Here is a 25,199-nt window from a genome sequence, read left to right as displayed (position 1 = left end):
GTAACATAGTATTAATCACAGAGTCAGAGAAACCTCTTTGACTAAGAATCAAGCGTTCAATCTCCATACATTTAAATTTAAGGATTTGAGATCCTGATGGAAAAAAGGACCTTGTGACAAAAGGTCTGGTCTTAACGGAAGAGTCCGCGGTTGGCAAGAGGCCATCCGAACAAGATCCGCATACCAAAACCTGTGAGGCCATGCTGGAGCCACCAGCAGAACAAACGAACGCTCCTTCAGAATCTTGGAGATTACTCTTGGAAGAAGAACTAGAGGCGGAAAGATATAGGCAGGATGATACTTCCAAGGTTGTGACAATGCATCCACTGCTTCCGCCTGAGGATCTGGACAGATACCTGGGAAGTTTCTTGTTTAGATGAGAAGCCATCAGATCTATTTCTGGAAGTCCCCACATTTGAACAATCTGAAGAAATACCTCTGGGTGAAGAGACCATTCGCCCGGATGTAACGTTTGGCGACTGAGATAATCCGCTTCCCAATTGTCTATACCTGGGATATGAACCGCAGAAATTAGACAGGAGCTGGATTCCGCCCATACCAGTATTCGAGATACTTCTTTCATAGCCAGAGGACTGTGAGTCCCTCCTTGATGATTGATATATGCCACAGTTGTGACATTGTCTGTCTGAAAACAAATGAACGATTCTCTCTTTAGAAGAGGCCATGACTGAAGAGCTCTGAAAATTGCACGGAGTTCCAAAATATTGATTGGTAATCTCACCTCCTGAGATTCCCAAACCCCTTGTGCTGTCAGAGACCCCCAAACAGCTCCCCAACCTGTAAGACTTGCATCTGTTGAAATTACAGTCCAGGTCGGAAGAACAAAAGAAGCCCCCTGAACTAAACGATGGTGATCTGTCCACCACGTCAGAGAGTGTCGTACAATCGGTTTTAAAGATATAATTTGAGATATCTTTGTGTAATCCCTGCGCCACTGGTTCAGCATACAGAGCTGAAGAGGTTGCATGTGAAAACGAGCAAAGGGGATCGCGTCCGATGCAGCAGTCATAAGACCTAGAATTTCCATGCATAAGGCTACCGAAGGGAATGATTGAGACTGAAGGTTTCGACAAGCTGAAATCAATTTTAGACGTCTCTTGTCTGTCAGAGACCGAGTCATGCACACTGAATCTATCTGGAAACCTAAAAAGGTTACCCTTGTCTGAGGAATCAATTAACTTTTTGGTAAATTGATCCTCCAACCATGATCTCGAAGAAACAATACAAGTCGATTCGTATGAGATTCTGATAAATGTGAAGACTGAGCAAGTACCAAGATATCGTCCAAATAAGGAAATACCACAATACCCTGTTCTCTGATTACAGACAGAAGGGCACCGAGAACCTTTGTAAAAATCCTTGGAGCTGTTGCTAGGCCAAACGGCAGAGCCACAAATTGGTAATGCTTGTCTAGGAAAGAGAATCTCAGAAACTGAAAGTGATCTGGATGAATCGGAATATGCAGATAAGCATCCTGTAAATCTATTGTGGACATATAATGCCCTTGCTAAACAAAAGGCAGAATAATCCTCATCGTTACCATTTTGAATGTTGGTATCCTTACATAACGATTCAATATTTTTAAATCCAGAACTAGTCTGAAGGAATTCTCCTTCTTTGGTACAATGAAGAGATTTGAATAAAACCCCAGTCCCTGTTCCAGAACTGGAACTGGCATAATTACTCCAGCCAACTCTAGATCTGAAACACATTTCAGAAATGCTTGAGCCTTCGCTAGATTTACTGGGACACGGGAAAGAAAAAATCTTTTTGCAGGAGGCCTTATCTTGAAGCCAATTCTGTACCCTTCTGAAACAATGTTCTGAATCCAAAGATTGTGAATTGAATTGATCCAAATTTCTTTGAAAAAACGTAATCTGCCCCCTACCAGCTGGGCTGGAATGAGGGCCGCACCTTCATGTGGACTTTGGAGCTGGCTTTGGTTTTCTAAAAGGCTTGGATTTATTCCATACTGGAGATGGTTTCCAAACTGATACCGCTCCTGTGGGTGAAGGATCAGGCTTTTGTTCCTTATTGTGACGAAAGGAGCGAAAACGATTATTAGACCTAAATTTACCTTTAGATTTTTTATCCTGTGGTAAAAAAGTTCCTTTCCCTCCAGTAACAGTTGAGATAATAGAATCCAACTGTGAACCAAATAAATTATTACCCTGGAAAGAAAGGGAAAGCAAAGTTGACTTAGAAGACATATCCGCATTCCAAGTTTTAAGCCATAAAGCTCTTCTAGCTAAAATGGCTAGAGACATATACCTGACATCAACCCTAATGATATCAAAGATGGCATCACAAATAAAGTTATTAGCATGTTGAAGAAGATTAACAATACTATGAGAATTATGATCTGTTACTTGTTGCGCTAAAGCTTCTAACCAAAAAGTTGAAGCTGCAGCAACATCCGCTAAAGATATAGCAGGTCTAAGAAGATTACCTGAACATAAGTAAGCTTTTCTTAGAAAGGATTCAATTTTCCTATATAAAGGATCCTTAAAGGAAGTACTATCTGCCGTAGGAATAGTAGTACGTTTAGCAAGAGTAGAGATAGCCCCATCAACCTTAGGGATTTTGTCCCAAAACTCTAATCTGTCAGATGGCACAGGATATAATTGCTTAAAACGTTTAGAAGGAGTAAAAGAATTACCCAAATTATTCCATTCCCTGGAGATTACTTCAGAAATATTATCAGGGACAGGAAAAACTTCTGGAATAACTACAGGAGATTTAAAAACCTTATTAAATTTTTAGATTTAGTATCAAGAGGACCAGAATCCTCTATTTCTAATGCAATTAAGACTTCTTTAAGTAAAGAACGAATAAATTCCATTTTGAATAAATATGAAGATTTATCAGCATCAACCTCTGAAACAGAATCCTCTGAACCAGAGGAATCATTATCAGAATCAGAACGATGATGTTCATTTAAAAATTCATCTGAAATATGAGAAGTTTTAAAAGACCTTTTACGTTTACTAGAAGGAGGAATAACAGACATAGCCTTCTTAATGGATTTAGAAACAAAATCTCTTATGTTAACAGGAACACTCTGAGTATTAGATGTTGAAGGAACAACAACAGGTAATGTAACATTACTAAAGGAAATATTATCTGCATTAACAAGTTTGTCATGACATTCATTACAAACAGCTGGAGGAACAGATACCACAAGTTTACAGCAAATACACTTAACTTTGGTAGACCCAGCACTAGGCAGCGATTTTCCAGAAGTATCTTCTGACTCAGGGTCAATCTGGGACATCTTGCAATATGTAATATAAAAAAACAACATATAAAGCAAAATTGATCAAATTCCTTAAATGACAGTTTCAGGAATGGAAAAAATGCCAGTGAACAAGCTTCTAGCAACCAGAAGCAATAAACAATGAGACTTAAATAATGTGGAGACAATAGTGATGCCCATATTTTTTAGCGCCAAAAAAGACGCCCACATTATTTGGCGCCTAAATGCTTTTGGCGCCAAAAATGACGCCACATCCGGAACGCCGACACTTTTGGCGCAAAAAAACATCAAAAATGACGCAACTTCCGGCGACACGTATAACGCCGGAAACAAAGAAAATAAAATTGCGCCAAAAAAGTCCGCGCCAAGAATGACGCAATAAAATGAAGCATTTTCAGCCCCCGCGAGCCTAACAGCCCACAGGGAAAAAGTCAAATTTTAAGGTAAGAAAAAAATGATTTATTCATATGCATTATCCCAAATATGAAACTGACTGTCTGAAATAAGGAACGTTGAACATCCTGAATCAAGGCAAATAAATGTTTGAACACATATATTTAGAACTTTATATAAAAGTGCCCAACCATAGCTTAGAGTGTCACAGAAAATAAGAGACTTACTTACCCCAGGACACTCATCTACATGTAGTAGAAAGCCAAACCAGTACTGAAACGAGAATCAGTAGAGGTAATGGTATATATAAGAGTATATCGTCGATCTGAAAAGGGAGGTAAGAGATGAATCTCTACGACCGAGAACCTATGAAATAGACCCCGTAGAAGGAGATCATTGAATTCAAATAGGCAATACTCTCCTCACATCCCTCTGACATTCACTGCATGCTGAGAGGAAAACCGGGCTCCAACCTGCTGCGGAGCGCATATCAACGTAGAATCTAGCACAAACTTACTTCACCACCTCCATAGGAGGCAAAGTTTGTAAAACTGATTTGTGGTTGTGGTGAGGGGTGTATTTATAGGCATTTTGAGGTTTGGGAAACTTTGCCCCTCCTGGTAGGAATGTATATCCCATACGTCACTAGCTCATGGACTCTTGCTAATTACATGAAAGAAATGTGGGTTTTGTGTCCCTTTAAGAAGGAACAGGGTGGAAAAGTATAAATAGAATGAAACCATAAAATAACGAACTGCAGACACATCAGAGAAAGTGCACATCTTACATAGTTGGTGGCAGTTCCAGAAGCGCTATTATGGGGGGGGGGCATAAAGTGTTTCATGGGCAGGGGGAGTCATAGGTGTTCTTTGGGAAGAGCCAGGTGGTCTGGGAGTGTGGTTAGGCAGTCGTGGGATGTGCCCTGCCTAAAAGACAAGAAGTATTCATCTGTACATGTTTACACTACTCCTCAGACCAATGGGGGAGCAAAATAAAAGACTAAGGTCCCCCCCCCACACACACACACACACACAGATCAACCACTATAGACACTTATCTAGAATGAGTTCTAAATTTCACATCCAAACCCAATACTCATTAACCTCATATATTATTTATGAAAAAGGAGAGAAAAGACAGAGGGAGAAAAGAACAGAGAGTGAAGTGAGAAAGGAAGAGCACAAGAGAGAAAGAGAAACAAAAGGAAAGGAAAAGAAGATAAACTAATAAAGAAGATAAAGAAATTGAGAGATGTTGAGAATATGAATGTGCTGAATCCTGAAGCAGAACACTTGAATATAATCAATATTTAGTAGGTGACTCCAATCCCTCCTCCTCCCATAGCAAACTCAGCTCCCAGTCTATTTCCAAACAAGCAACCCACCCTGCAGAAAAATGCTGGAAATTTAATCAGAATGAACAAGGGTGCGTCCAAGAACGTTCCGCCGAGATTTCCATGTCAAGAAAAACTCTGACTGACAATGAAAACAGATGGAAAACAGCAGCCTTCAGACACACTTCAGCAAGAATGTTAAACTTTCCGACAGACAGGGCTTGTGAAAGCACTTCTGGTATCAGTCGTGGACTAGTAAATTAGAAAGTAAAATTATGTACAAAATAAAAAGCCGGGCAAACAAAAGGCATTATGGTTTGTGTATATATTAGATTTAAAGGGACATGAAATCCACTAATTTTTCCATCATGATTCAGATATGGCATAAAACTTTAAAGGGACATGAAATACATTTTTTTTTCAGGATTCAGACAGAAAATACAATTTCAAACAACCCTCCAATTTAGTTCTATTATCTAAATTTGCTTAGTTCTCTTGGTATCCTTTGTCGAAAAGCACGATTGGTGGCTGCACATATAGGCTTACCAACATGTTTAGCTAACGCCTGTTGCTCTTTCAACAAAGGATACCAAGTGAAAAAAGAGAAATTGATAATTAGAAAAGTAAATTGGAAATTTGTTTAAAAAAAATGTATGCTCCAATTTATGAAAAAAAATAAAATTGTTTAATTCCCTTTTAAGCAACGTTCTAATTTACATCTATTATTTAATTTGCTTTGTTCGCTTGGTATCCTTTGTTGAAAAGTATACTTTGGTAAGAAAATGATAAGAGGCATATTGAATCATGAATGAATGAATCTATCTAGATGTGTTACTAAAGAGCACATTCCTAAAAATAAACGACTTGCCTAACAGGCATTTTCTACAGCCAATGCTGGCAATGTGACTGTTTTATCAACAAAGTTAATTTAGCGCCATTGGGTATTTCTCATTAAATGATTCATCTCAATTCTTCTGCTTTTTCTTTTAATCAAAATACTTACGACACGCGAGGATGAAGTTTATTCAAATTTAAGAGCAATTCACTGAGTTTCAGGAACCAGATAAGGAAGTTTGCATATATAAATATTTAGAACATAAACAAGTTAACCAGAAATAAAATGCACCAAAAATATTCAGTCAGTGCTATACTGACAATACTGATGCGCCACCAGACTTCAGCTTATGTCCTCACAATGACTGGGTTTTAGTGATATCTTCTAATATAAAATATTGCATAAAAGGGGCATTAAAGTGACACTAAAGTCAAAATAAACTTTTATGATTCAGAAAGCAGCAGTTTTAAGACAATTTCCAATTTTACTCCCATTATAAAATGTTGCAGTCTTTTTTTTATATACACACACTTTCTGGGGAACAAGCTCCTACTGAGTCTGTGATTGGCTGTTGTCTGTCACATGATACAGGGGGCTGGAAATTGGAAGAAAACAAATTTGTCAGAAAAAAAAAAACTGTACTGTTTATTTTAAATTCAGAGTAATTCTATTGCCTTATCTTATCATTGTGCACTTGTTAATTAAGCAATTCTACAGCATTGAGTGGTCCTTTAAACGCAATACATTCTATAAGCAAAGTATTAGGTTATTCCCGGTCTCCCTCTAGTCATGAGTGCCGCCACTATATTCCATAATGGCGGCCCCATGATAAGAGGGAGCTGCATGAAATCTATTTAGTGTTGTATCCCTTAAAAGAATATGCACTGACCACTTAAAGGGGGTGTGAAATTTAAAATGAAATGACATCCTCTAACTCCTAAAGGTTTAATACACTTATACTTCTATTATCAATTTGACTTTGTTCTCTTTGTATCCTTTGTTACCTAGTGCAAGATTATCAATTTGCAAGCGGACAGGATTCACAAGTTGTAAATCTGTCTGCCCATGATCGCAAATTGTGTGACGGATATGTTCCCCATATTTATCATTACACAAGGGAACATTCGTGCAATGCCGCCCCCCTACCCTCCCGCAACGAATTGCATGAGAGTAGGGCTTGTCAATCACCCCAATCAAATGAATCCAGGGTGATTTTCATCCGCCAACTCCAGTTTGGCAGAGAGAGTTTATGAAGTAGCAGTTTAAAAGTATCATAAGTATCAGTTGCAGGCTAAAAACGACCAAGTCTGCATTCGCCTTGGTCGTTCAGGAGCAACAATGCACTACTGGGACCTAGCTAATGATAGGTGGCTACACAACTTTGTCTCTTGTCATTGACTACGCAGATCTGTTCAGCTAGGTCCCAGTAGTGTATAGTGTATGGGTTTAAACAAAGAGCATTTTATTATCGCACTGTTGCTTGCATTTAACACATAAGGGCATTTTTTTTTCTTTTTGAACTTTTATGTCCCTTTAAAGGCACAGTGCACTATAAAATTGGTTTCTCCCTAACGAGTTTAAAAATGTATGAGAAATTGTTCCTTTAGGTATTTTTTTGTATATGAAATACATTTCTGCTATCTGAAACCACAACCCAATACAGTGGGCTAATCTTGTAGGGACAGGAAAGAAAACCTCATTCCCTTATCTGTCTATTTACACAAAGTCCTCCTTTAAAGGGACAGTCTAGTCAAAATTAAACTTTCATGATTCAGATAGAGCATGCAATTTTAAGCAATCTTAATTTGCTCCTATTATCAATTTTTTTTCTTTGTTCTCTTGGTATCTATTTAAAAAAGCAGGAATGTAAAGCTTAGGAGCTGACCCATTTTTGGTTTCGCACCCTGGGTAGTGCTTTCTGATTGGTGGCTACATTTAAATAAAAGTGAAGGAGCTATTTGAAAAAATGTAATACACTCCAGTGGGTAAAATGGATCATTGGGAACAGATTCAAGTTGAGAAAATATTAGCGTACACTGTAGGAAAAGTCTGATAATGCATAAACAACATGAAATGTAAGGTCAAACAAAGGTCAAGATTTAATACTGCGCCCTTAGTGTCACATCATAGATCTAAACCTCAGGCGCGCTCCTTCAATGTTGCGCAATATTTCCTTAAACAACACTGACAAGGAGCAGAGCGTGAAAGGTGAAGCAGAGCCCTGGGCACGGAGAAAGACACAGCTTGACATTTTCACTTTCTGAGGAGAAAACAAAAATTAATATCTACAATCCCTATTTTTCACTGCGTATTTAACCCCTGCAAAGGGCTGAGATTGAAATGATACATTTTAGTTTGTGAGAATTCTATACAATCTCTGGTGTTTTCTCTCACCCCCTTTCTGAGGGTATGGGGATATCATTAAAAGAAGTATGGTATAATACCTCTTGTATGACCCACTCAATGTTAAAGAGAGGAAAAAGCCAAATTTCATACTCATCACACTATATGTGTGTGTATCAAATCCAACCTAAAAGAATAAACAGGGCTGGGTTGTGGACTCTCACGATCATTCGAAAGAAAACAAAAATGTATGCTTACCTCATACATTTATTTTGTTCTCTTTTATTATGGTTAAAGTATACAAATAATCACATATGTGATTTAATACCCAAGTAGCAAAGTCCATAAGACCACCAAAATAGGGAGGGACTACAGTAAAGGAAGGAACTGAGAAGAATTTGGCATGACAGACTAAAGACCTTTCCCGCCAAAAGCCACCACAGAGAAGGCATAGATTTCAAAATGATACAAAGTAGCAGAAGTCAACCACAGACAAGGTAGCTGCTTTGCAAACCTAGTCAAGTGAAGTATCATTGTGAAAGGTCCAAAAAGTAGCCACTGCTCTAGTTGAAAGGTCAGTAATATGCTCAGGAGGGAACTAAGCCACTACTAGATAGGCCTTTCTGATCAAAGAAACGGCAATGCACATGAGTAAGCCAATAACATGAGCCATATATTGGAGGCCACCAGTCAGCAACTCCTGAGCCATCCTAGGTATGATTTTCAACAAAGGTCACCAAAAGAAAAAAAACTAAATTAGATAATAGAAGTAAATTGTAAAGTTGTTTAAAATTGCATGCTCCTTCTGAATCATGAAATTATAAAAATGGGTTTAATATCCCTTTAAGGAGCACAAAAGAAATAATGTTAGTCATAAACCTTATAATAAATGTTTTAATAAGTTAGCTAAAATGTTAAAGGTCAGTGTCTCTGGTATGATAGAGTATTATATACATATTTATGTTCAGTATTTCATGATTCAGTAACCGTTTTAAACAATGTTGCAATATACTTATATTATCTAATTTGCTTCCCTCTCCTGGTATCCTTTATTGACAAGCATCCATAGGTAGGCTCAGGAGCAACAATGCACTTCTGGGAGCTAGTGATTTTACTTTATTGAAAGGGCATGGACATCAAAAAAATACAAACACAGTAGTGCATTTCAAATGAATCGGAAGCTTTTTTTTGTAGCCTATATCTGTTTGATAATGCAAAAGGCATCATGTATTTCAATTTTCTACGTCCCTTTTAAAGTTGTCTCACCCATGTGCATTGCGGTTTCTTCAACAAAGGATAAGAAGAGAATGAAGCAATTTAGATCGAAGTAAATTGGAAAGGTGTTTACAATTGTATTCTGTATCTGAATAATGAAAGGAAAAAAAAAAACGGACTTCATATCTCTTCACGTAAAGCATATCTGAGCGCGCACTCACATCTGAAATGTAGCATTATTTTTCCCCATTTCCGAAGACAAACTCACAGTGATATCCAATAGCATTCTCCGGTTACATCCTGAGGGGAGGTCAGTATTGCTTCTATCTTCTAAAAGATTCTGAACTGGGGTTACCAGAAGTGCCTGGTGGCAGCATGTAACACACATATAAGGAGGTATACAAACATACAAGTACCAAAGGAGTATAAGGGAAAAAAAAGGCATAACCCTTATCGTAAGCACGGCTTTTAATTAGACTGTAAAAAACATAATTCATGCTTATCTGTTAAATTCATTTCTTTCATGGTGGTGAGAGTCCACTATCCATAACTCATTGGAATTACCTTCCCTACCACTTGGAGGAAGCAAAGATTCCCAAACCCCAAGAGCTCTATATAACCCCTGCCATCTCTCACATAGCCAAGCAGAAGTGAGGTAAGAAAAAGAGCAAGAGCCAAAAATGAAGCAGGAAAAAAGAAAATGTGCTTAAAAAAAAAAAACACAACATTTTTGCTTACCTGATAAATGTATTTATTTCTGGATATGGTGAGTCCACGGCATCATGAATTACGGTTGGGAATATCACTCCTGGCCAGCAGGAGGAGGCAAAGAGCACCACAGCCAAGCTGTTAAGTATCACTCCCCTTCCCACAACCCCCAGTCATCCGACCGAAGGAAAATAGAAAAGGCATAACAAGGTGAAGAGGTGCCTGAGGTTTAAATTAAAAATAACTGTCTTAATAAAGGACGGGGCCGTGAACTCACCATATCCGGAAAGAAAGAAATTTATCGGGTAAGCATAAATTTGGTTTTCTTTCCTAAGATATGGTGAGTCCACGGCATCATCAATTACTGTTGGGAATCAATACCCAAGCTAGAGGACACTGATGATTAGGGAGGGACAAGGCAGGTAACCTAAACAGAAGGCACCACCGCTTAAAGAACCCTTTCTCCCAAAAGATAACTCAGCCGAGGCAAAAGTATCAAATTTGGAAAAAGTATACAGAAAAGACCAAGTTGCAGCCTTTCAAAACTGTTCCACAGAAGCTTCATTCTTGAAAGCCCAAGAAGAAGAGAGACAGCCCTACTGCAATGAGCTATGATCCTCTCAGGGGGCCAAACTAATTATACTTCTCAACCAGAATGAAAGAAGTAGCTGTAGCTTTCTGACTTTTACGTTTCCCGGAAAAACAAACAGGGAAAAAATCCTTAGTCGATTGAAGGTAGAATTTCAAAACATGTACAACATCCAGGTTGTGTAACAAACATTCCTTATGACAAGAAGGATTAGGACAGAGAAGGAACAACAATTTCCTGATTAATATTTTTATTCAAAACAACTTTAGGAAGGAAACCCAAATTAGTACGAAGAACCACCTTATCTGCATGAAAAAAATAAGATAAGGTAAATCATACTGCAAAGCTGAGAGTTCTGAGACTCTGAGCAGAAGAGATAGCAACAAGAAACAAAACCTCCAAATCTTCACCACCTCCTTGCACCAAGGCAAAGAGAATGACTGGGGTTGTGGGAAGGGGAGTGATACTTAACAGCATGCTATTTGCTTCCTCCTGCTGGCCAGGAGTGATATTTCCAACAGTAATTGATGATGCCATGGACTCACCATATCTTAGGAAAGAAACAAATCCCATAAAAAATAAGGGTGGGGTCTTTGTGGACTCTCACCACCATGAAAGAAAATCATTTATCAGGTAAGCATACATTTTGTTTTCTTTCATATAGGTGGTGAGAGTCCACAATCCACTACTCATGGGAACTAATACCAAAGCTGTGGAATCCACAAGTAATAACATAAATTAAATTATAAATTAAATATAAATTATATAACATTTTTACCATAGAATAAATCCACAACCTAAATAAAAAATAAATAAACAGACAAGAATCAAACTGAAACAAATGCCTGAAGCTCCTTTTTACTAAAAGCTGCCTCAGAGGAAGCAACAAGATCAAAATGGTAGAATTTTCTAAAAGTATGCAAAGACCACCAAGTAGCTGCTTTACAAATTTGACTAACAGAGGCCTCATTCTTAAAAGCCCATGAAGCGGCAACTGACGTGGTAGAATGAGCAGTAATCTGTTGCGGTGGAGGCTGACCTGCCTCCAAATAAGCCTTGTGAATCAAAAGTTTTGACCAAGAAGTTTAAGAAACGGCAGAAGAATGTATGAAAAATGAATGAACAAACTAGAAGTTTGTCTAAAGGCATTAGTAGCATCAATGTAATACTTTAAAGCCCTAACATCCAAATTATGCAAAGATCTTTCTGAAGCAGACTTGGGACACAAAAAAGGAACATCTTCTCTGCTGATGTTATCAGAACAACCAACCTTTGGCAAGAATCAAAAGTGGTTCTTAAGACCACCTTATCCTAATGAAAAATCAGATGAGGATCAAAAGAAAGAGCAGATAATGCAGAAACTCTTTTAGCAGATACATAGCTAAAAGAAACAACACTTTCCAAGAAAGTAGCTTAATCTTATTCATAGGTTCAAAAGGAGGAGCTTGCAAAACTCTTAATACCAAGTTAAAATTCCAAGGAGGAGAAATTGGCTTAAATACAAGTTTCATATGAACCAAAGTCTGGACACGAATATCAGAACAATTAGCAATCTTTCTATGAAACAAAACTGAAAGAAGAACTGGCAGATAAAACCTTATCCAAGCCACCCTGTAAAAACTGTAGAATCCTAGGAATTCTCAGATTGCCAAGAAAAACCATGCTCTATACACCAAAAAAATAAAGGTTTTCCAGACTTTATGGTAAATTTCCGAGCCCGAACTAAGTTTTCAACCTAAGAATCAGAGAAACCCCTATGTCTTAGAACTAAATGTTTAATTTCAATACCATCAAGTTCAGACACTTAAGAACCAGATGGAAGAGTAAATTTAGGAATAGGAGGAGGCCTAGCCCCAGGGACAGGGTAAAAAGAAGGCAACTGAACCACTATACTAGATTGGATACCAAATCCTGTAAAATTACAGTAGGATTACCAAGATCACTAAAGTTTTTTCTAGGCTCAACCTTGAAAACTATTCTGAGTAAACGTACTAACACAGCCACAGGCTGAAACAAAAGACGTAGTAGAACTACAAATACAATGTAAGTGACCCTGGTCCTTACCAAGCACCTGAGAAGTTTGTTCAATATCTGTTTGAACACCTGCTGAAGTAGAATCCACTCCTCTAGGAGACAAAATTGAGGACTGTAAAAATGTATTTCCCAGATGATCCCTAGATTGAGAACTACCAAAGCTAGACAGCAACTGTTCTTTAGCTAAGAGGGAATTCAAAACATTACCCTTATCAGGAAACAGAGTTCCCCTCACTACGGTGACCCTAACTAACTGCAAGAGTAAAATAAACTTTCTTTTCAACAGAGGCTAAACCTAAAGAACCTTGAAGGTTGCACTGAGACTCAGAATCTATATTGGAAAACTCACCTCCCAAGGAACCCAGACCTATTGTATTCCTAGAAATGTCCATGATTGACAGGATCCTTACAAGCAAAAAAACTTGATTCTCAGTTTCAAAAAGGGACTGTAACAGAACCTGAACTTTTAAAAGAAAGGATAGTACATAGAACAGAAGAAACTGCTCTCAGCGAGTCTTGATTCTGAATTCTATCTGATGTTCCAAGAGTAACTTGAGCAGAAGCTAGAGAATTAGGACAGACTGAAACTAAGCCTTTTAAAAGAGACTTAACCTGCACCCTACCAGAAAATCTGGATCAGGGGCCACACCTTCATGCAGTTTTAGATCCATGAGTAGTTTCTTTTAGCCTCCTTAGACTTGTTCTAGTTAGCACTGGGTCTCCAAACTGAATCAGAAGTACTCTGTTTTTGATCAGAGGAAACTTCAATCATTTGTTACTTATATTGGCGAGAGGAATGGAAACTATTAAAGGCCTTATATTTACCTTTAGATTTTATTGAGATATATAAAAAAAATTAAAAAAACAACTTACCCCTGGTAACCATAGAAATCATAGAATCTAAATTTGATCCAAACAATTTCTTAACCTTAAAGGAAAGAGATAATCTAGATTTAGACACCATATCAGCAGACCATGATTTAAGCCATATAGCTCTCCTGGCAAGAACTGCCAAGACATACTTTTGACTTTAATTTTCATAATATCAAAAACAGCATCACAAATAAAATAATTTGTATTCTTAAGTAAACTAAAAAGATTGTCACAAACAAGATCCTCAAAAAAATTATTTAGAAAAACTTGATAACCAATAAGTTGAAGCAGCAGCCACATCAGCGTTAGAAATGACTGGCATAAGTGACTTGCTTGTAAAAAAGTCCTTCTGTGAAAAGACCAACTATCTGGCTAAGCGTACTACTATTCCTTTGAAAGATAGACAAAGTAGAAATAGCCCCATCAACCTTAGGAAATGTCTTCCATAACAGAATATTAGGAGATGGCAAAGGATATAATTTCTTAAACCTTGCAGAGGAGTTAATTTTCAGGCTTAGACCATTCCTTAGAAACATGTCAGAGACAGCATCAGGAATTGGAAAAACTGACAGTGAAAAATAACCCTAAAAGAAAACTATGGAGCACGCGAACCCAAAGGTTGACACGTGAAAATCAAAAACTAGGTGCCTAAAAAACTGCTGCGTGCAAACTGTAAGGAGAATAACAATGTTCCAGGGATAATATATATACACACATACACATATATACACATACACACATATATACATAAAAACACATAGTGCCCATAACATAGCCATAGAGTGTCTCATATAACATTAAAAGGGTATACTTACCAGTAGACACTCGTCCACCATTTAAGTAGCAGAAAGCCAAACCAGTACTGAAACATATCAGTTGAGGTTGTGGAATAGAAGTATATTGTAGATCCATAAAGGGAGGCAACAGATAAATCCTGCGACAGATTATGGAAAGTTTATGAAGAAATTCCCATGAGGTGAATAAAAGAATCATAAACAATACCCCAAATACATCTCTCTGACAAGCATTGCACAGGGAAAACTGTGTCATTGTCTTTTTATTATGCACTTGGTAATTATGCAATTCTACTGCATTGAGTGGTCCTTTAAGGATTTACTGCTCACTTACTTACTGCTCATTTACTGCTCACTTAAAGGACCACTCAATGCAGTAGAATTGCAGAATTCACACTGCTTCATTGGAAAAACAACAACACCACCACCTAAGTACAGGGAAAAAAAAAAAAAAAGTAAAAAACGTCTCCACAAAACCAGTTCTGGGTTTGAGGAATACCAAAGTAATCAGGGTGTGTGTATGTACATTAATCTCTGTTTAATATAGGGAACTGAAAGTAGCCGATATATTACTAGAAGTGTTGCGGTTCCCCTATCTTATTTCAACACTGTTTTGTTACAGATGACCTGTCAAGCATCACCACATAGGGGTAATGACACATAAAAATGACCTGTGTTAATCTGAATAACGAAGAGTGAACCAGAGCCAAATTCCTCCACTGAGATGTGTACTCAGTCTGCAGATCATGTCCATAACATCAATTAAAACTGTGTAATCCAGCGCAGCTACCGGATCTCACATTTATATGGAATACTGCTGTCTGCCTGGTCTTACACAAAAAAGAAAATGGTGCAACAACTGGACAAGTAAAATATTTAAAAGCAAAAAGGTGTGATCAAATCCTACCCTGAGCATATCCTTATCCTCCCAGAAAATAATCTCGTAAATTAGAATAGGTCTCACTGTTCTTACTTTTTGTTAATCCTAAACAGAGATAGATGAAAGGAACGGAAGAAAAATATGGAGAAACACTATTGAAAAGGTAATTATTAGATCATAATAATGTCATGAAAAATGCTGCAAACGTACAGCCACACAGACACTGAAGGGACAGTCTACTTTATATTACCCATTCCCCAGTTTTGCATAACCACCACTTATATTAAAACACTTAATACCTTTGTTATTACCTTGTATCTCAGTAACAACGGTAATAAGTGCCCACTTATCTCAGTTCTTTGACTTGCCACAGAACTATGTGCTTAACACCCATAAATTGATAAATGTTTTAGGTTTAGTGTTGCAAAATCTTTCAGGATCTACTCCAGTTCCTCTTAGGTCATAGGGTCAGTTTCAATTTTCAAAGGAAATTAACAGCAAAAGCAGACAATATAAATAATGAATGCACATTGCATAATAATATTTAATAAAAAAAAAAAAAAAATTTTTTTTTTAAAAAAACAGAATTTATGCTTACCTGATAAATTACTTTCTCCAACGGTGTGTCCGGTCCACGGCGTCATCCTTACTTGTGGGATATTCTCTTCCCCAACAGGAAATGGCAAAGAGTCCCAGCAAAGCTGGTCACATGATCCCTCCTAGGCTCCGCCCACCCCAGTCATTCGACCGACGGACAGGAGGAAATATATATAGGAGAAACCATATGATACCGTGGTGACTGTAGTTAGAGAAAATAATTCATCAGACCTGATTAAAAAACCCGGGCGGGCCGTGGACCGGACACACCGTTGGAGAAAGTAATTTATCAGTTAAACATAAATTCTGTTTTCTCCAACATTGGTGTGTCCGGTCCACGGCGTCATCCTTACTTGTGGGAACCAATACCAAAGCTTTAGGACACGGATGAAGGGAGGGAGCAAATCAGGTCACCTAAATGGAAGGCACCACGGCTTGCAAAACCTTTCTCCCAAAAATAGCCTCCGAAGAAGCAAAAGTATCAAATTTGTAAAATTTGGCAAAAGTGTGCAGTGAAGACCAAGTCGCTGCCTTACATATCTGGTCAACAGAAGCCTCGTTCTTGAAGGCCCATGTGGAAGCCACAGCCCTAGTGGAGTGAGCTGTGATTCTTTCAGGAGGCTGCCGTCCGGCAGTCTCATAAGCCAATCGGATAATGCTTTTAAGCCAAAAGGAAAGAGAGGTAGAAGTCGCTTTTTGACCTCTCCTTTTACCAGAATAAACAACAAACAAGGAAGATGTTTGTCTGAAATCTTTAGTAGCCTCTAAATAGAATTTTAGAGCACGGACTACGTCCAAATTGTGTAACAAACGTTCCTTCTTTGAAACTGGATTCGGACACAAAGAAGGTACAACTATCTCCTGGTTAATATTTTTGTTGGAAACAACTTTCGGAAGAAAACCAGGCTTAGTACGCAAAACCACCTTATCTGCATGGAACACCAGATAGGGCGGAGAACACTGCAGAGCAGATAACTCTTCTAGCAGAAGAAATTGCAACCAAAAACAAAAAACTTTCCAAGATAATAACTTAATATCTACTGAATGTAAGGGTTCAAACGGAACCCCTTGAAGAACTGAAAGAACTAGATTTAGACTCCAGGGAGGAGTCAAAGGTCTGTAAACAGGCTTGATCCTAACCAGAGCCTGAACAAATGCATGAACATCTGGCACAGCTGCCAGTCTTTTGTGAAGTAAAACAGATAAAGCAGAGATCTGTCCCTTCAGAGAACTTGCAGATAATCCTTTCTCCAAACCTTCTTGTAGAAAGGATAGAATCTTAGGAATTTTTATCTTGTTCCATGGGAATCCATTAGATTCACACCAACAGATATATTTTTTCCATATTTTATGGTAAATTTTTCTAGTTACAGGCTTTCTAGCCTGAATCAGAGTATCTATTACAGAATCTGAAAACCCACGCTTTGATAAAATCAAGCGTTCAATCTCCAAGCCGTCAGTTGGAGGGAAACCAGATTCGGATGTTCGAATGGACCCTGAACAAGAAGGTCCTGTCTCAAAGGTAGCTTCCATGGTGGAGCCGATGACATATTCACCAGGTCTGCATACCAAGTCCTGCGTGGCCACGCAGGAGCTATCAAGATCACAGAGGCCCTCTCCTGATTGATCCTAGCTACCAGCCTGGGGATGAGAGGAAACGGTGGGAATACATAAGCTAGGTTGAAGGTCCAAGGTGCTACTAGTGCATCTACTAGGGTCGCCTTGGGATCCCTGGATCTGGACCCGTAGCAAGGAACCTTGAAGTTCTGACGAGACGCCATCAGATCGATGTCTGGAATGCCCCATAATTGAGTTATTTGGGCAAAGATTTCCGGATGGAGTTCCCACTCCCCCGGATGGAATGTCTGACGACTCAGAAAATCCGCTTCCCAATTTTCCACTCCTGGGATGTGGATCGCAGACAAGTGGCAGGAGCGATCCTCCGCCCATTGAATTATCTTGGTCACTTCTTTCATCGCCAGGGAAGTCCTTGTTCCCCCCTGATGATTGATATATGCAACGGTCGTCATGTTGTCTGACTGAAACCTTATGAATTTGGCCTTTGCTAGTTGAGGCCAAGCTCTGAGAGCATTGAATATCGCTCTCAGTTCCAGAATGTTTATCGGGAGAAGAGACTCTTCCCGAGACCATAGACCCTGAGCTTTCAGGGATTCCCAGACCGCGCCCCAGCCCACTAGGCTGGCGTCGGTCGTGACAATGACCCACTCTGGTCTGCGGAAGCTCATTCCCTGTGACAGATTGTCCAGGGTCAGCCACCAACGGAGTGAATCTCTGGTCTTTTGATCTACTTGAATCGTCGGAGACAAGTCTGTATAATCCCCATTCCACTGTCTGAGCATGCACAGTTGTAATGGTCTTAGATGAATTCGTGCAAAAGGAACTATGTCCATTGTTGCAACCATCAATCCTATTACTTCCATGCACTGCGCTATGGAAGGACGAGGAACAGAATGAAGTACTTGACAAGAGCTTAGAAGTTTTGATTTTCTGACCTCTGTCAGAAAAATCCTCATTTCTAAGGAATCTATTATTGTTCCCAAGAAGGGAACTCTTGTTGACGGGGACAGAGAACTTTTTTCTTTGTTCACCTTCCATCCGTGAGATCTGAGAAAGGCTAGGACGATGTCCGTATGAGCCTTTGCTTTTGACAGGGACGACGCTTGAATCAGGATGTCGTCCAAGTAAGGTACTACTGCAATGCCCCTTGGTCTTAGAACCGCTAGAAGGGACCCTAGTACCTTTGTGAAAATCCTTGGAGCAGTGGCTAATCCAAATGGAAGTGCCACAAACTGGTAATGCTTGTCCAGAAAAGCGAACCTTAGGAACTGATGATGTTCCTTGTGGATAGGAATATGTAGGTACGCATCCTTTAAATCCACGGTAGTCATAAATTGATTTTCCTGGATAGTAGGTAGGATCGTTCGAATAGTTTCCATTTTGAACGATGGTACCCTGAGAAATTTGTTTAGGATCTTTAGATCCAAAATTGGTCTGAATGTTCCCTCTTTTTTGGGAACTATGAACAGATTGGAATAAAATCCCATTCCTTGTTCTCTTATTGGAACTGGATGTATCACTCCCATCTTTAACAGGTCTTCTACACAATGTAAGAATGCCTGTCTCTTTATTTGGTTTGAAGATAATTGAGACCTGTGGAACCTTCCCCTTGGGGGTAGTTCCTTGAATTCCAGGAGATAACCTTGAGAAACTATTTCTAGCGCCCAAGGATCCTGAACATCTCTTGCCCAAGCCTGAGCAAAGAGAGAAAGTCTGCCCCCCACTAGATCCGGTCCCGGATCGGGGGCTATCCCTTCATGCTGTTTTGGTAGCAGTGGTAGGCTTCTTGGCCTGCTTACCCTTGTTCCAGCCTTGCATTGGTTTCCAGGCTGGTTTGGGTTGTGAAGTATTACCCTCTTGCTTAGAGGATACAGAATTAGAGACTGGTCCGTTTCTGCGAAAGGGACGAAAATTAGGCTTATTATTAGCCTTAAAAGACCTATCCTGTGGGAGGGCGTGGCCCTTTCCCCCAGTGATGTCTGAAATAATCTCTTTCAAATCAGGTCCAAATAATGTTTTGCCTTTGAAAGGAATGTTAAGCAATTTTGTCTTGGAAGACACATCCGCTGACCAAGACTTTAGCCAAAGCACTCTGCGCGCCACGACAGCAAACCCTGAATTTTTCGCCGCTAATCTAGCTAATTGCAAAGCGGCATCTAAAACAAAAGAGTTAGCCAATTTAAGTGCTTGAACTCTGTCCATAACCTCCTCATACAAAGATTCTTTACTGAGCGATTTTTCTAGTTCCTCGAACCAGAAACACGCTGCCGTAGTGACAGGAACAATGCATGAAATTGGTTGTAGAAGGTAACCTTGCTGTACAAAAATCTTTTTAAGCAAACCCTCTAATTTTTTATCCATAGGATCTTTGAAAGCACAACTATCTTCGATAGGAATAGTAGTGCGTTTGTTTAGAGTAGAAACCTCCCCCTCGACCTTGGGGACTGTCTGCCATAAGTCCTTTCTGGGGTCGACTATAGGAAATAATTTCTTAAATATAGGGGGGGGAACAAAAGGTATGCCGGGCCTTTCCCACTCTTTATTTACTATGTCCGCCACCCGCTTGGGTATAGGAAAAGCGTCGGGGGGCACCGGAACCTCTAGGAACTTGTCCATCTTACATAATTTCTCTGGAATGACCAAATTGTCACAATCATCCAGAGTAGATAACACCTCCTTAAGCAGTGCGCGGAGATGTTCTAATTTAAATTTAAATGTCACAACATCAGGTTCAGCTTGATGAGAAATTTTTCCTGAATCTGAAATTTCTCCATCAGACAAAACCTCCCTCATGGCCCCTTGAGATTGGTGTGAGGGTATGTCAGAACAGTTATCATCAGCGTCCTCTTGCTCTTCAGTGTTTAAAACAGAGCAATCGCGCTTTCTCTGATAAGTAGGCATTTTGGATAAAAGATTTGCTATGGAGTTATCCATTACAGCCGTTAATTGTTGCATGGTAATAAGTATTGGCGCACTAGATGTACTAGGGGCCTCCTGTGTGGGCATAACTGGTGTAGACACAGTAGGGGATGATGTAGTATCATGTTTACTCCCCTCATTTGAGGAATCATCTTGGGCAATATCATTATCTGTTGCAATACTGTCCTTACTTTGTTTGGACACTATGGCACAATTATCACATAAATTTAAATGGGGAGACACATTGGCTTTCATACATATAGAACATAGCTTATCTGATGGTACAGACATGTTAAACAGGCTTAAACTTGTCAACAAAGCACAAAAAACGTTTTAAAATAAAACCGTTACTGTCACTTTAAATTTCAAACTGAAAACACTTTATTACTGAATATGTGAAAAAGTATGAAGGAATTGTTCAAAATTCACCAAAATTTCACCACAGTGTCTTAAAGCATTAAAAGTATTGCACACCAAATTTCAGAGCTTTAACCCTTAAATTAACGGAACCGGAGCCGTTTTTACATTTAACCCCTATACAGTCCCAGAATGAGGCTCTGTCTATAACTAGAAAGGCCCCCATCTGAAAAAGGTGTCCAACACAGTGCCTGCCGTTTTTCTAAACGTTCCCCAAGATTATAATACCAATAATTAGTTAGAATCTGCATAATATGCCTAGTAAAGCAATTGTTTTAGCCCAGAAAAATGTCTACAAGTTTTTAAGCCCTTTTTGAAGCCCTTTATTCTTTTATGTTTAACTAAGAAAATGGCTTACTGGTCCCCATGAGGGGAAATGACAGCCTTCCAGCATTACATGGTCTTGTTAGAAATATGGCTAGTCATACCTTAAGCAGAAAAGACTGCTAACTGTTTCCCCCAACTGAAGTTACTTCATCTCAACAGTCCTGTGTGGAAACAGCAATCGATTTCAGTTACTGTCTGCTAAAATCATCTTCCTCTTACAAACAGAAATCTTCATCCTTTTCTGTTTCAGAGTAAATAGTACATACCAGCACTATTTTAAAATAACAAACACTTGATAGAAGAATAAAACTACATTTAAACACCAAAAAACTCTTAACCATCTCCGTGGAGATGTTGCCTGTGCAACGGCAAAGAGAATGACTGGGGTGGGCGGAGCCTAGGAGGGATCATGTGACCAGCTTTGCTGGGACTCTTTGCCATTTCCTGTTGGGGAAGAGAATATCCCACAAGTAAGGATGACGCCGTGGACCGGACACACCAATGTTGGAGAAAAAGGTTTTAAGAACCCACCATGTAACAAAAGGTTAAGGATAGAGAAGCAAAACTGGTATATGTGGCGGAAGCAAGCGACTGTTCATCCCGCAGCTGCACAGCAATTAGCTTCTAATAAACTGTTTATGTGACTAATCAGCACGCTCCCATATGAGATATGAAATAGGCAATTAATGAGTTTAGAGCAGCGTATGGAAAGGTTCTGAATTGTTTAACCCCTTTCTATCGCACTGTGCTGAATTCCCTCTTACAAAGTTGTAAAATTATACAACTTGAAGAGGATGTGACAAGCAATATACATACGGGTCCACACCATGTTCTCACTAAATGTTAATACACATTTTCAGATAACTGATGAATAAATTGGATAAAACAGAGGATTTTAAAATAATTTATGAGTAAGTTTGCTCTGAGGCGTACAGGCACAACGCCCTTACAAGCTACAAGATGCTGGTGACAATAGAGAATGAGATGTGAAAAATAAAAAAAATTTAAAAAAAAGACAGGAAACTTAGCAGTGAGTGGAACATGTGAAAACTTGATACCTATATAAAGTGAGTATTTATGATAGGAATTTGGATGTACTGCAAAGCAGAGTGTGCGATTGGTGGATAATTTCCACCTATTGAAAGGAGAGGAAGAGAGATATGGGGAGCAAGTAAAAGATAAACATAGCTTAGAGTTAGAACAAGTGAGATATGGGAAACAAGGAAAATAATGAGGGAAAGAGTGAGAAATTTGTAGAAACTTTCATGTGAGATGTACCTCATGGTGGACAAGAACAATATGTCACACAAATGATTTGGATTCTCACCATTATTTAGCAGACAAGATGGGTGGGGGGAGGGAAAAAACGGATGTAAAGAGCATGCAATGGTGAGAGACATTATGGCAGGGGTCAACATATTTTTAAAAATTAGGAGCCAGTAAGAATATTTAGGAGCCAGACAAAGGTATTTGTATATAGATATGTCGAAAACAACCCAAAAGGGTAGAAACTACAGGTACATTATAGGAGCCACTGGCTCCCTGGCTCCTGGGATTGTCGAACCCTGCCATATGTTACAGGTAGAATCTAAACATGAGTGCTTCAGAGGTTCAATCCAATTTCCTAAAAAGAGAAACAAAACCTGTAATACAGAAGGGTCTGATTTAGAACAGTTACACATTGACCAAAAACCTGACGTGTGACAGTTTGAACAGAAGTTCTGGTTGGATATTCATGCAGACAGAACTTAATGTAAACACATACACAGCAATAGACTGGGCTTTGTGTATCGCATGAATGCTATGGCTCCCATCAGAGAGCTTTTGCATCTAGATCAGGAGGAGGTTGAAGGTGATGGCAGAAGGGCCTAATGAGTGCACAGACTTGTTCAATTTGACAAGTGAGGCAGAAGACACATTAAACTCAGTGAGAAAAAAGCCTGTGGCAGAAAAAAACGTGAAATGGACCAGAGAAAATGTGCAATGGAAAGGTCATAAGAAATAGGCCATTTTATTCTCAATGAACTAGTCTATTAAAGAATTCCTACCATATAAGGACAAGTGTGTCAGCTGTCAATCTTCACGGCTTCTGGATTCCATAAATCCCCCTCTGATGGCCACGTTCTTTTCACCTGAAGGGGACAAAATAAATAGCACCGTATAAATATATCAACTATATAACAAGGTTTCATGAGATGCCATAAAATAAGAATATCTAATAGCAAAATGCTCAGAGAAATCCCATTTTAATATATACAGTATAAAAGTTTCATCGGGGGGGGCGGGGGGGCCCAGACACACCTAAACTAAGGAGATGCATATTGCGCCAGACTGCCTGAACACCACCAAGTGAGGTGCAACATTCCACTACTGATCTGTACTACACAACTGATGCACACTTTTTTAAGATATTTTACAGTGACCAATCACTGAGAAGCAGAAGCATGATTGAGACTGTAAAGGATCATATTAGTCGGGTTGTTGATCCTATGACAAACATTTGTGGGGGAATTTTTTTATTGTATAATTTCTTCATTGCGTACATTTCTGTGATATTGTAATAGGCATCTTTAGTTTAGCTTTCTTTATTTTTAGCTTTCTTTATGCTCAACAACATCCTTAAGAGCAGCTACGTTGTGCATGTTGACGCTGTATTTTAAAGTAGGTACATTTTACATTAACAAATTGTCATAATGAGATATTAGTTTTAGGATATGGGTCTCCATATCTGAGCCCTTGCAGTGTGAACCTGCAACTCCACGTTAAGAAGCAGCCGTCTTAATATCCTTCCTAACATTTCCATCATCTTGGAGGACTGATCTGATCAGAGTAGCTGACAACCCCTCCCTCTCGAGAGACAATGCTTGCAAACATCACTTGTGAGGAGACTGGCGGACAGATTGCCTGCCTGGGAACTTTGTTTGCACCTTGTTAAATGGGGGCCATGGTCAGTCTCCTCTTGTTTCCATCAGTTAGTGGGGTTTAGGTTACTTTTTTAGTCAGCTCAGCACTAACCACACATAAAACAGCTCTATAAAAGACAACTGTTCCTAAAGCTGATGATTAGACATTTCAAAGGGACAGTAATGGGAAATGGAAGAAAAAAAATTAACATGCACAATTTAAATAAAGGATAAAATAAAAAAGAAATTCCAAAATTCCTCTATTTTTGAATTTGCTTTATTCTCTTACAAGTACTGCTGTCACATAATTCTCAAGACACACACTCCTGAGCCAAACTCATGTGCAGTGTTTTGCAAATCAGTAATAGACCATTTAAAAACCATGATGAGCATGTTTAGCTCAATAATAATTAGCCCTTTGTTGTGGCTTATTTATTGTTGCTAATTAGAAATGTATAATACATAGATGGTTTAGGCAATTTTCAAAAGTAATTTACAGAAACAAGACAAATAGAGTGCCTGTTACATTGTTGCATTAACCTCATTAATTAGGGATTTTGAGTTTAATGTCCCTTAACTAAATGCAGAGTTTTTTGTGCAGTTGTAATAGGTTGGAGTAAGTGGGCCGACAGCTCTCTGGGCAAACTGCTTCTTAAAAACTCTCCCTTTAAAGGGCATTCTTGAACTATTCCCTGAAACCGAGCAGCAGCACACAGGGCTCTGTGCTGGGGTCATGCTGGTTTATTAGACAGTGGCGGTTGTGCGACTCACATTCCCTGACACAGAGTGGCAGCAGCACACAGGGCTCTGTGCTGGGGTCACACTGGTTTATTAGACAGTGGCGGTTGTGCGACTCACATTCCCTCTCACCACTTCCCACGGAAAGAACGCCTCCTGATTCACATGAATCTCACTCATCTCCAGCTTGCTCTGGGACTTCAGCAGACGTCCTGGAAGTGTCCTCTCTAAAGAAAGTGCTTCCAGCAGCAACACGTCACAGCGTGCACATCCACAGCCAAACCCCTTGTCTGCCTCCATCTGAATCAGCACTTAAAGGAACACTGAACCCAATTTTTTTCTTTCGTGATTAAGATAGAGCATGCAATTTTAAGCAACTTTCTAATTTACTCCTATTAATTTTTTTTTCTCATTCTCTTGCTATCTTTATTTGAAAAAGAAGGCAT

At 39.1% G+C, this 25,199-nt stretch overlaps 1 protein-coding gene across 1 annotated transcript in view; it reads right to left on the bottom strand.

The window, feature by feature from the left end:
- PTPRA (protein tyrosine phosphatase receptor type A) overlaps positions 1 to 25,199 on the bottom strand; it is a 586,312-nt gene that overhangs the window by 388,198 nt on the left and 172,915 nt on the right. The window contains exon 2 of the mRNA XM_053704306.1: positions 23,161 to 23,244. Within this exon, the coding sequence (XP_053560281.1) occupies positions 23,161 to 23,163 (3 nt within the window). The 5' untranslated portion in view covers positions 23,164 to 23,244. The remainder of the gene's footprint in view (positions 1 to 23,160; positions 23,245 to 25,199) is intronic.

This window comes from Bombina bombina, chromosome 2 (genome assembly GCF_027579735.1).
Source record: "Bombina bombina isolate aBomBom1 chromosome 2, aBomBom1.pri, whole genome shotgun sequence".
NCBI lineage: Eukaryota > Metazoa > Chordata > Amphibia > Anura > Bombinatoridae > Bombina > Bombina bombina.
The sequence above is the reverse complement of the archived record's forward strand: the minus strand, read 5'-3'. Positions and strand labels throughout refer to the sequence as shown.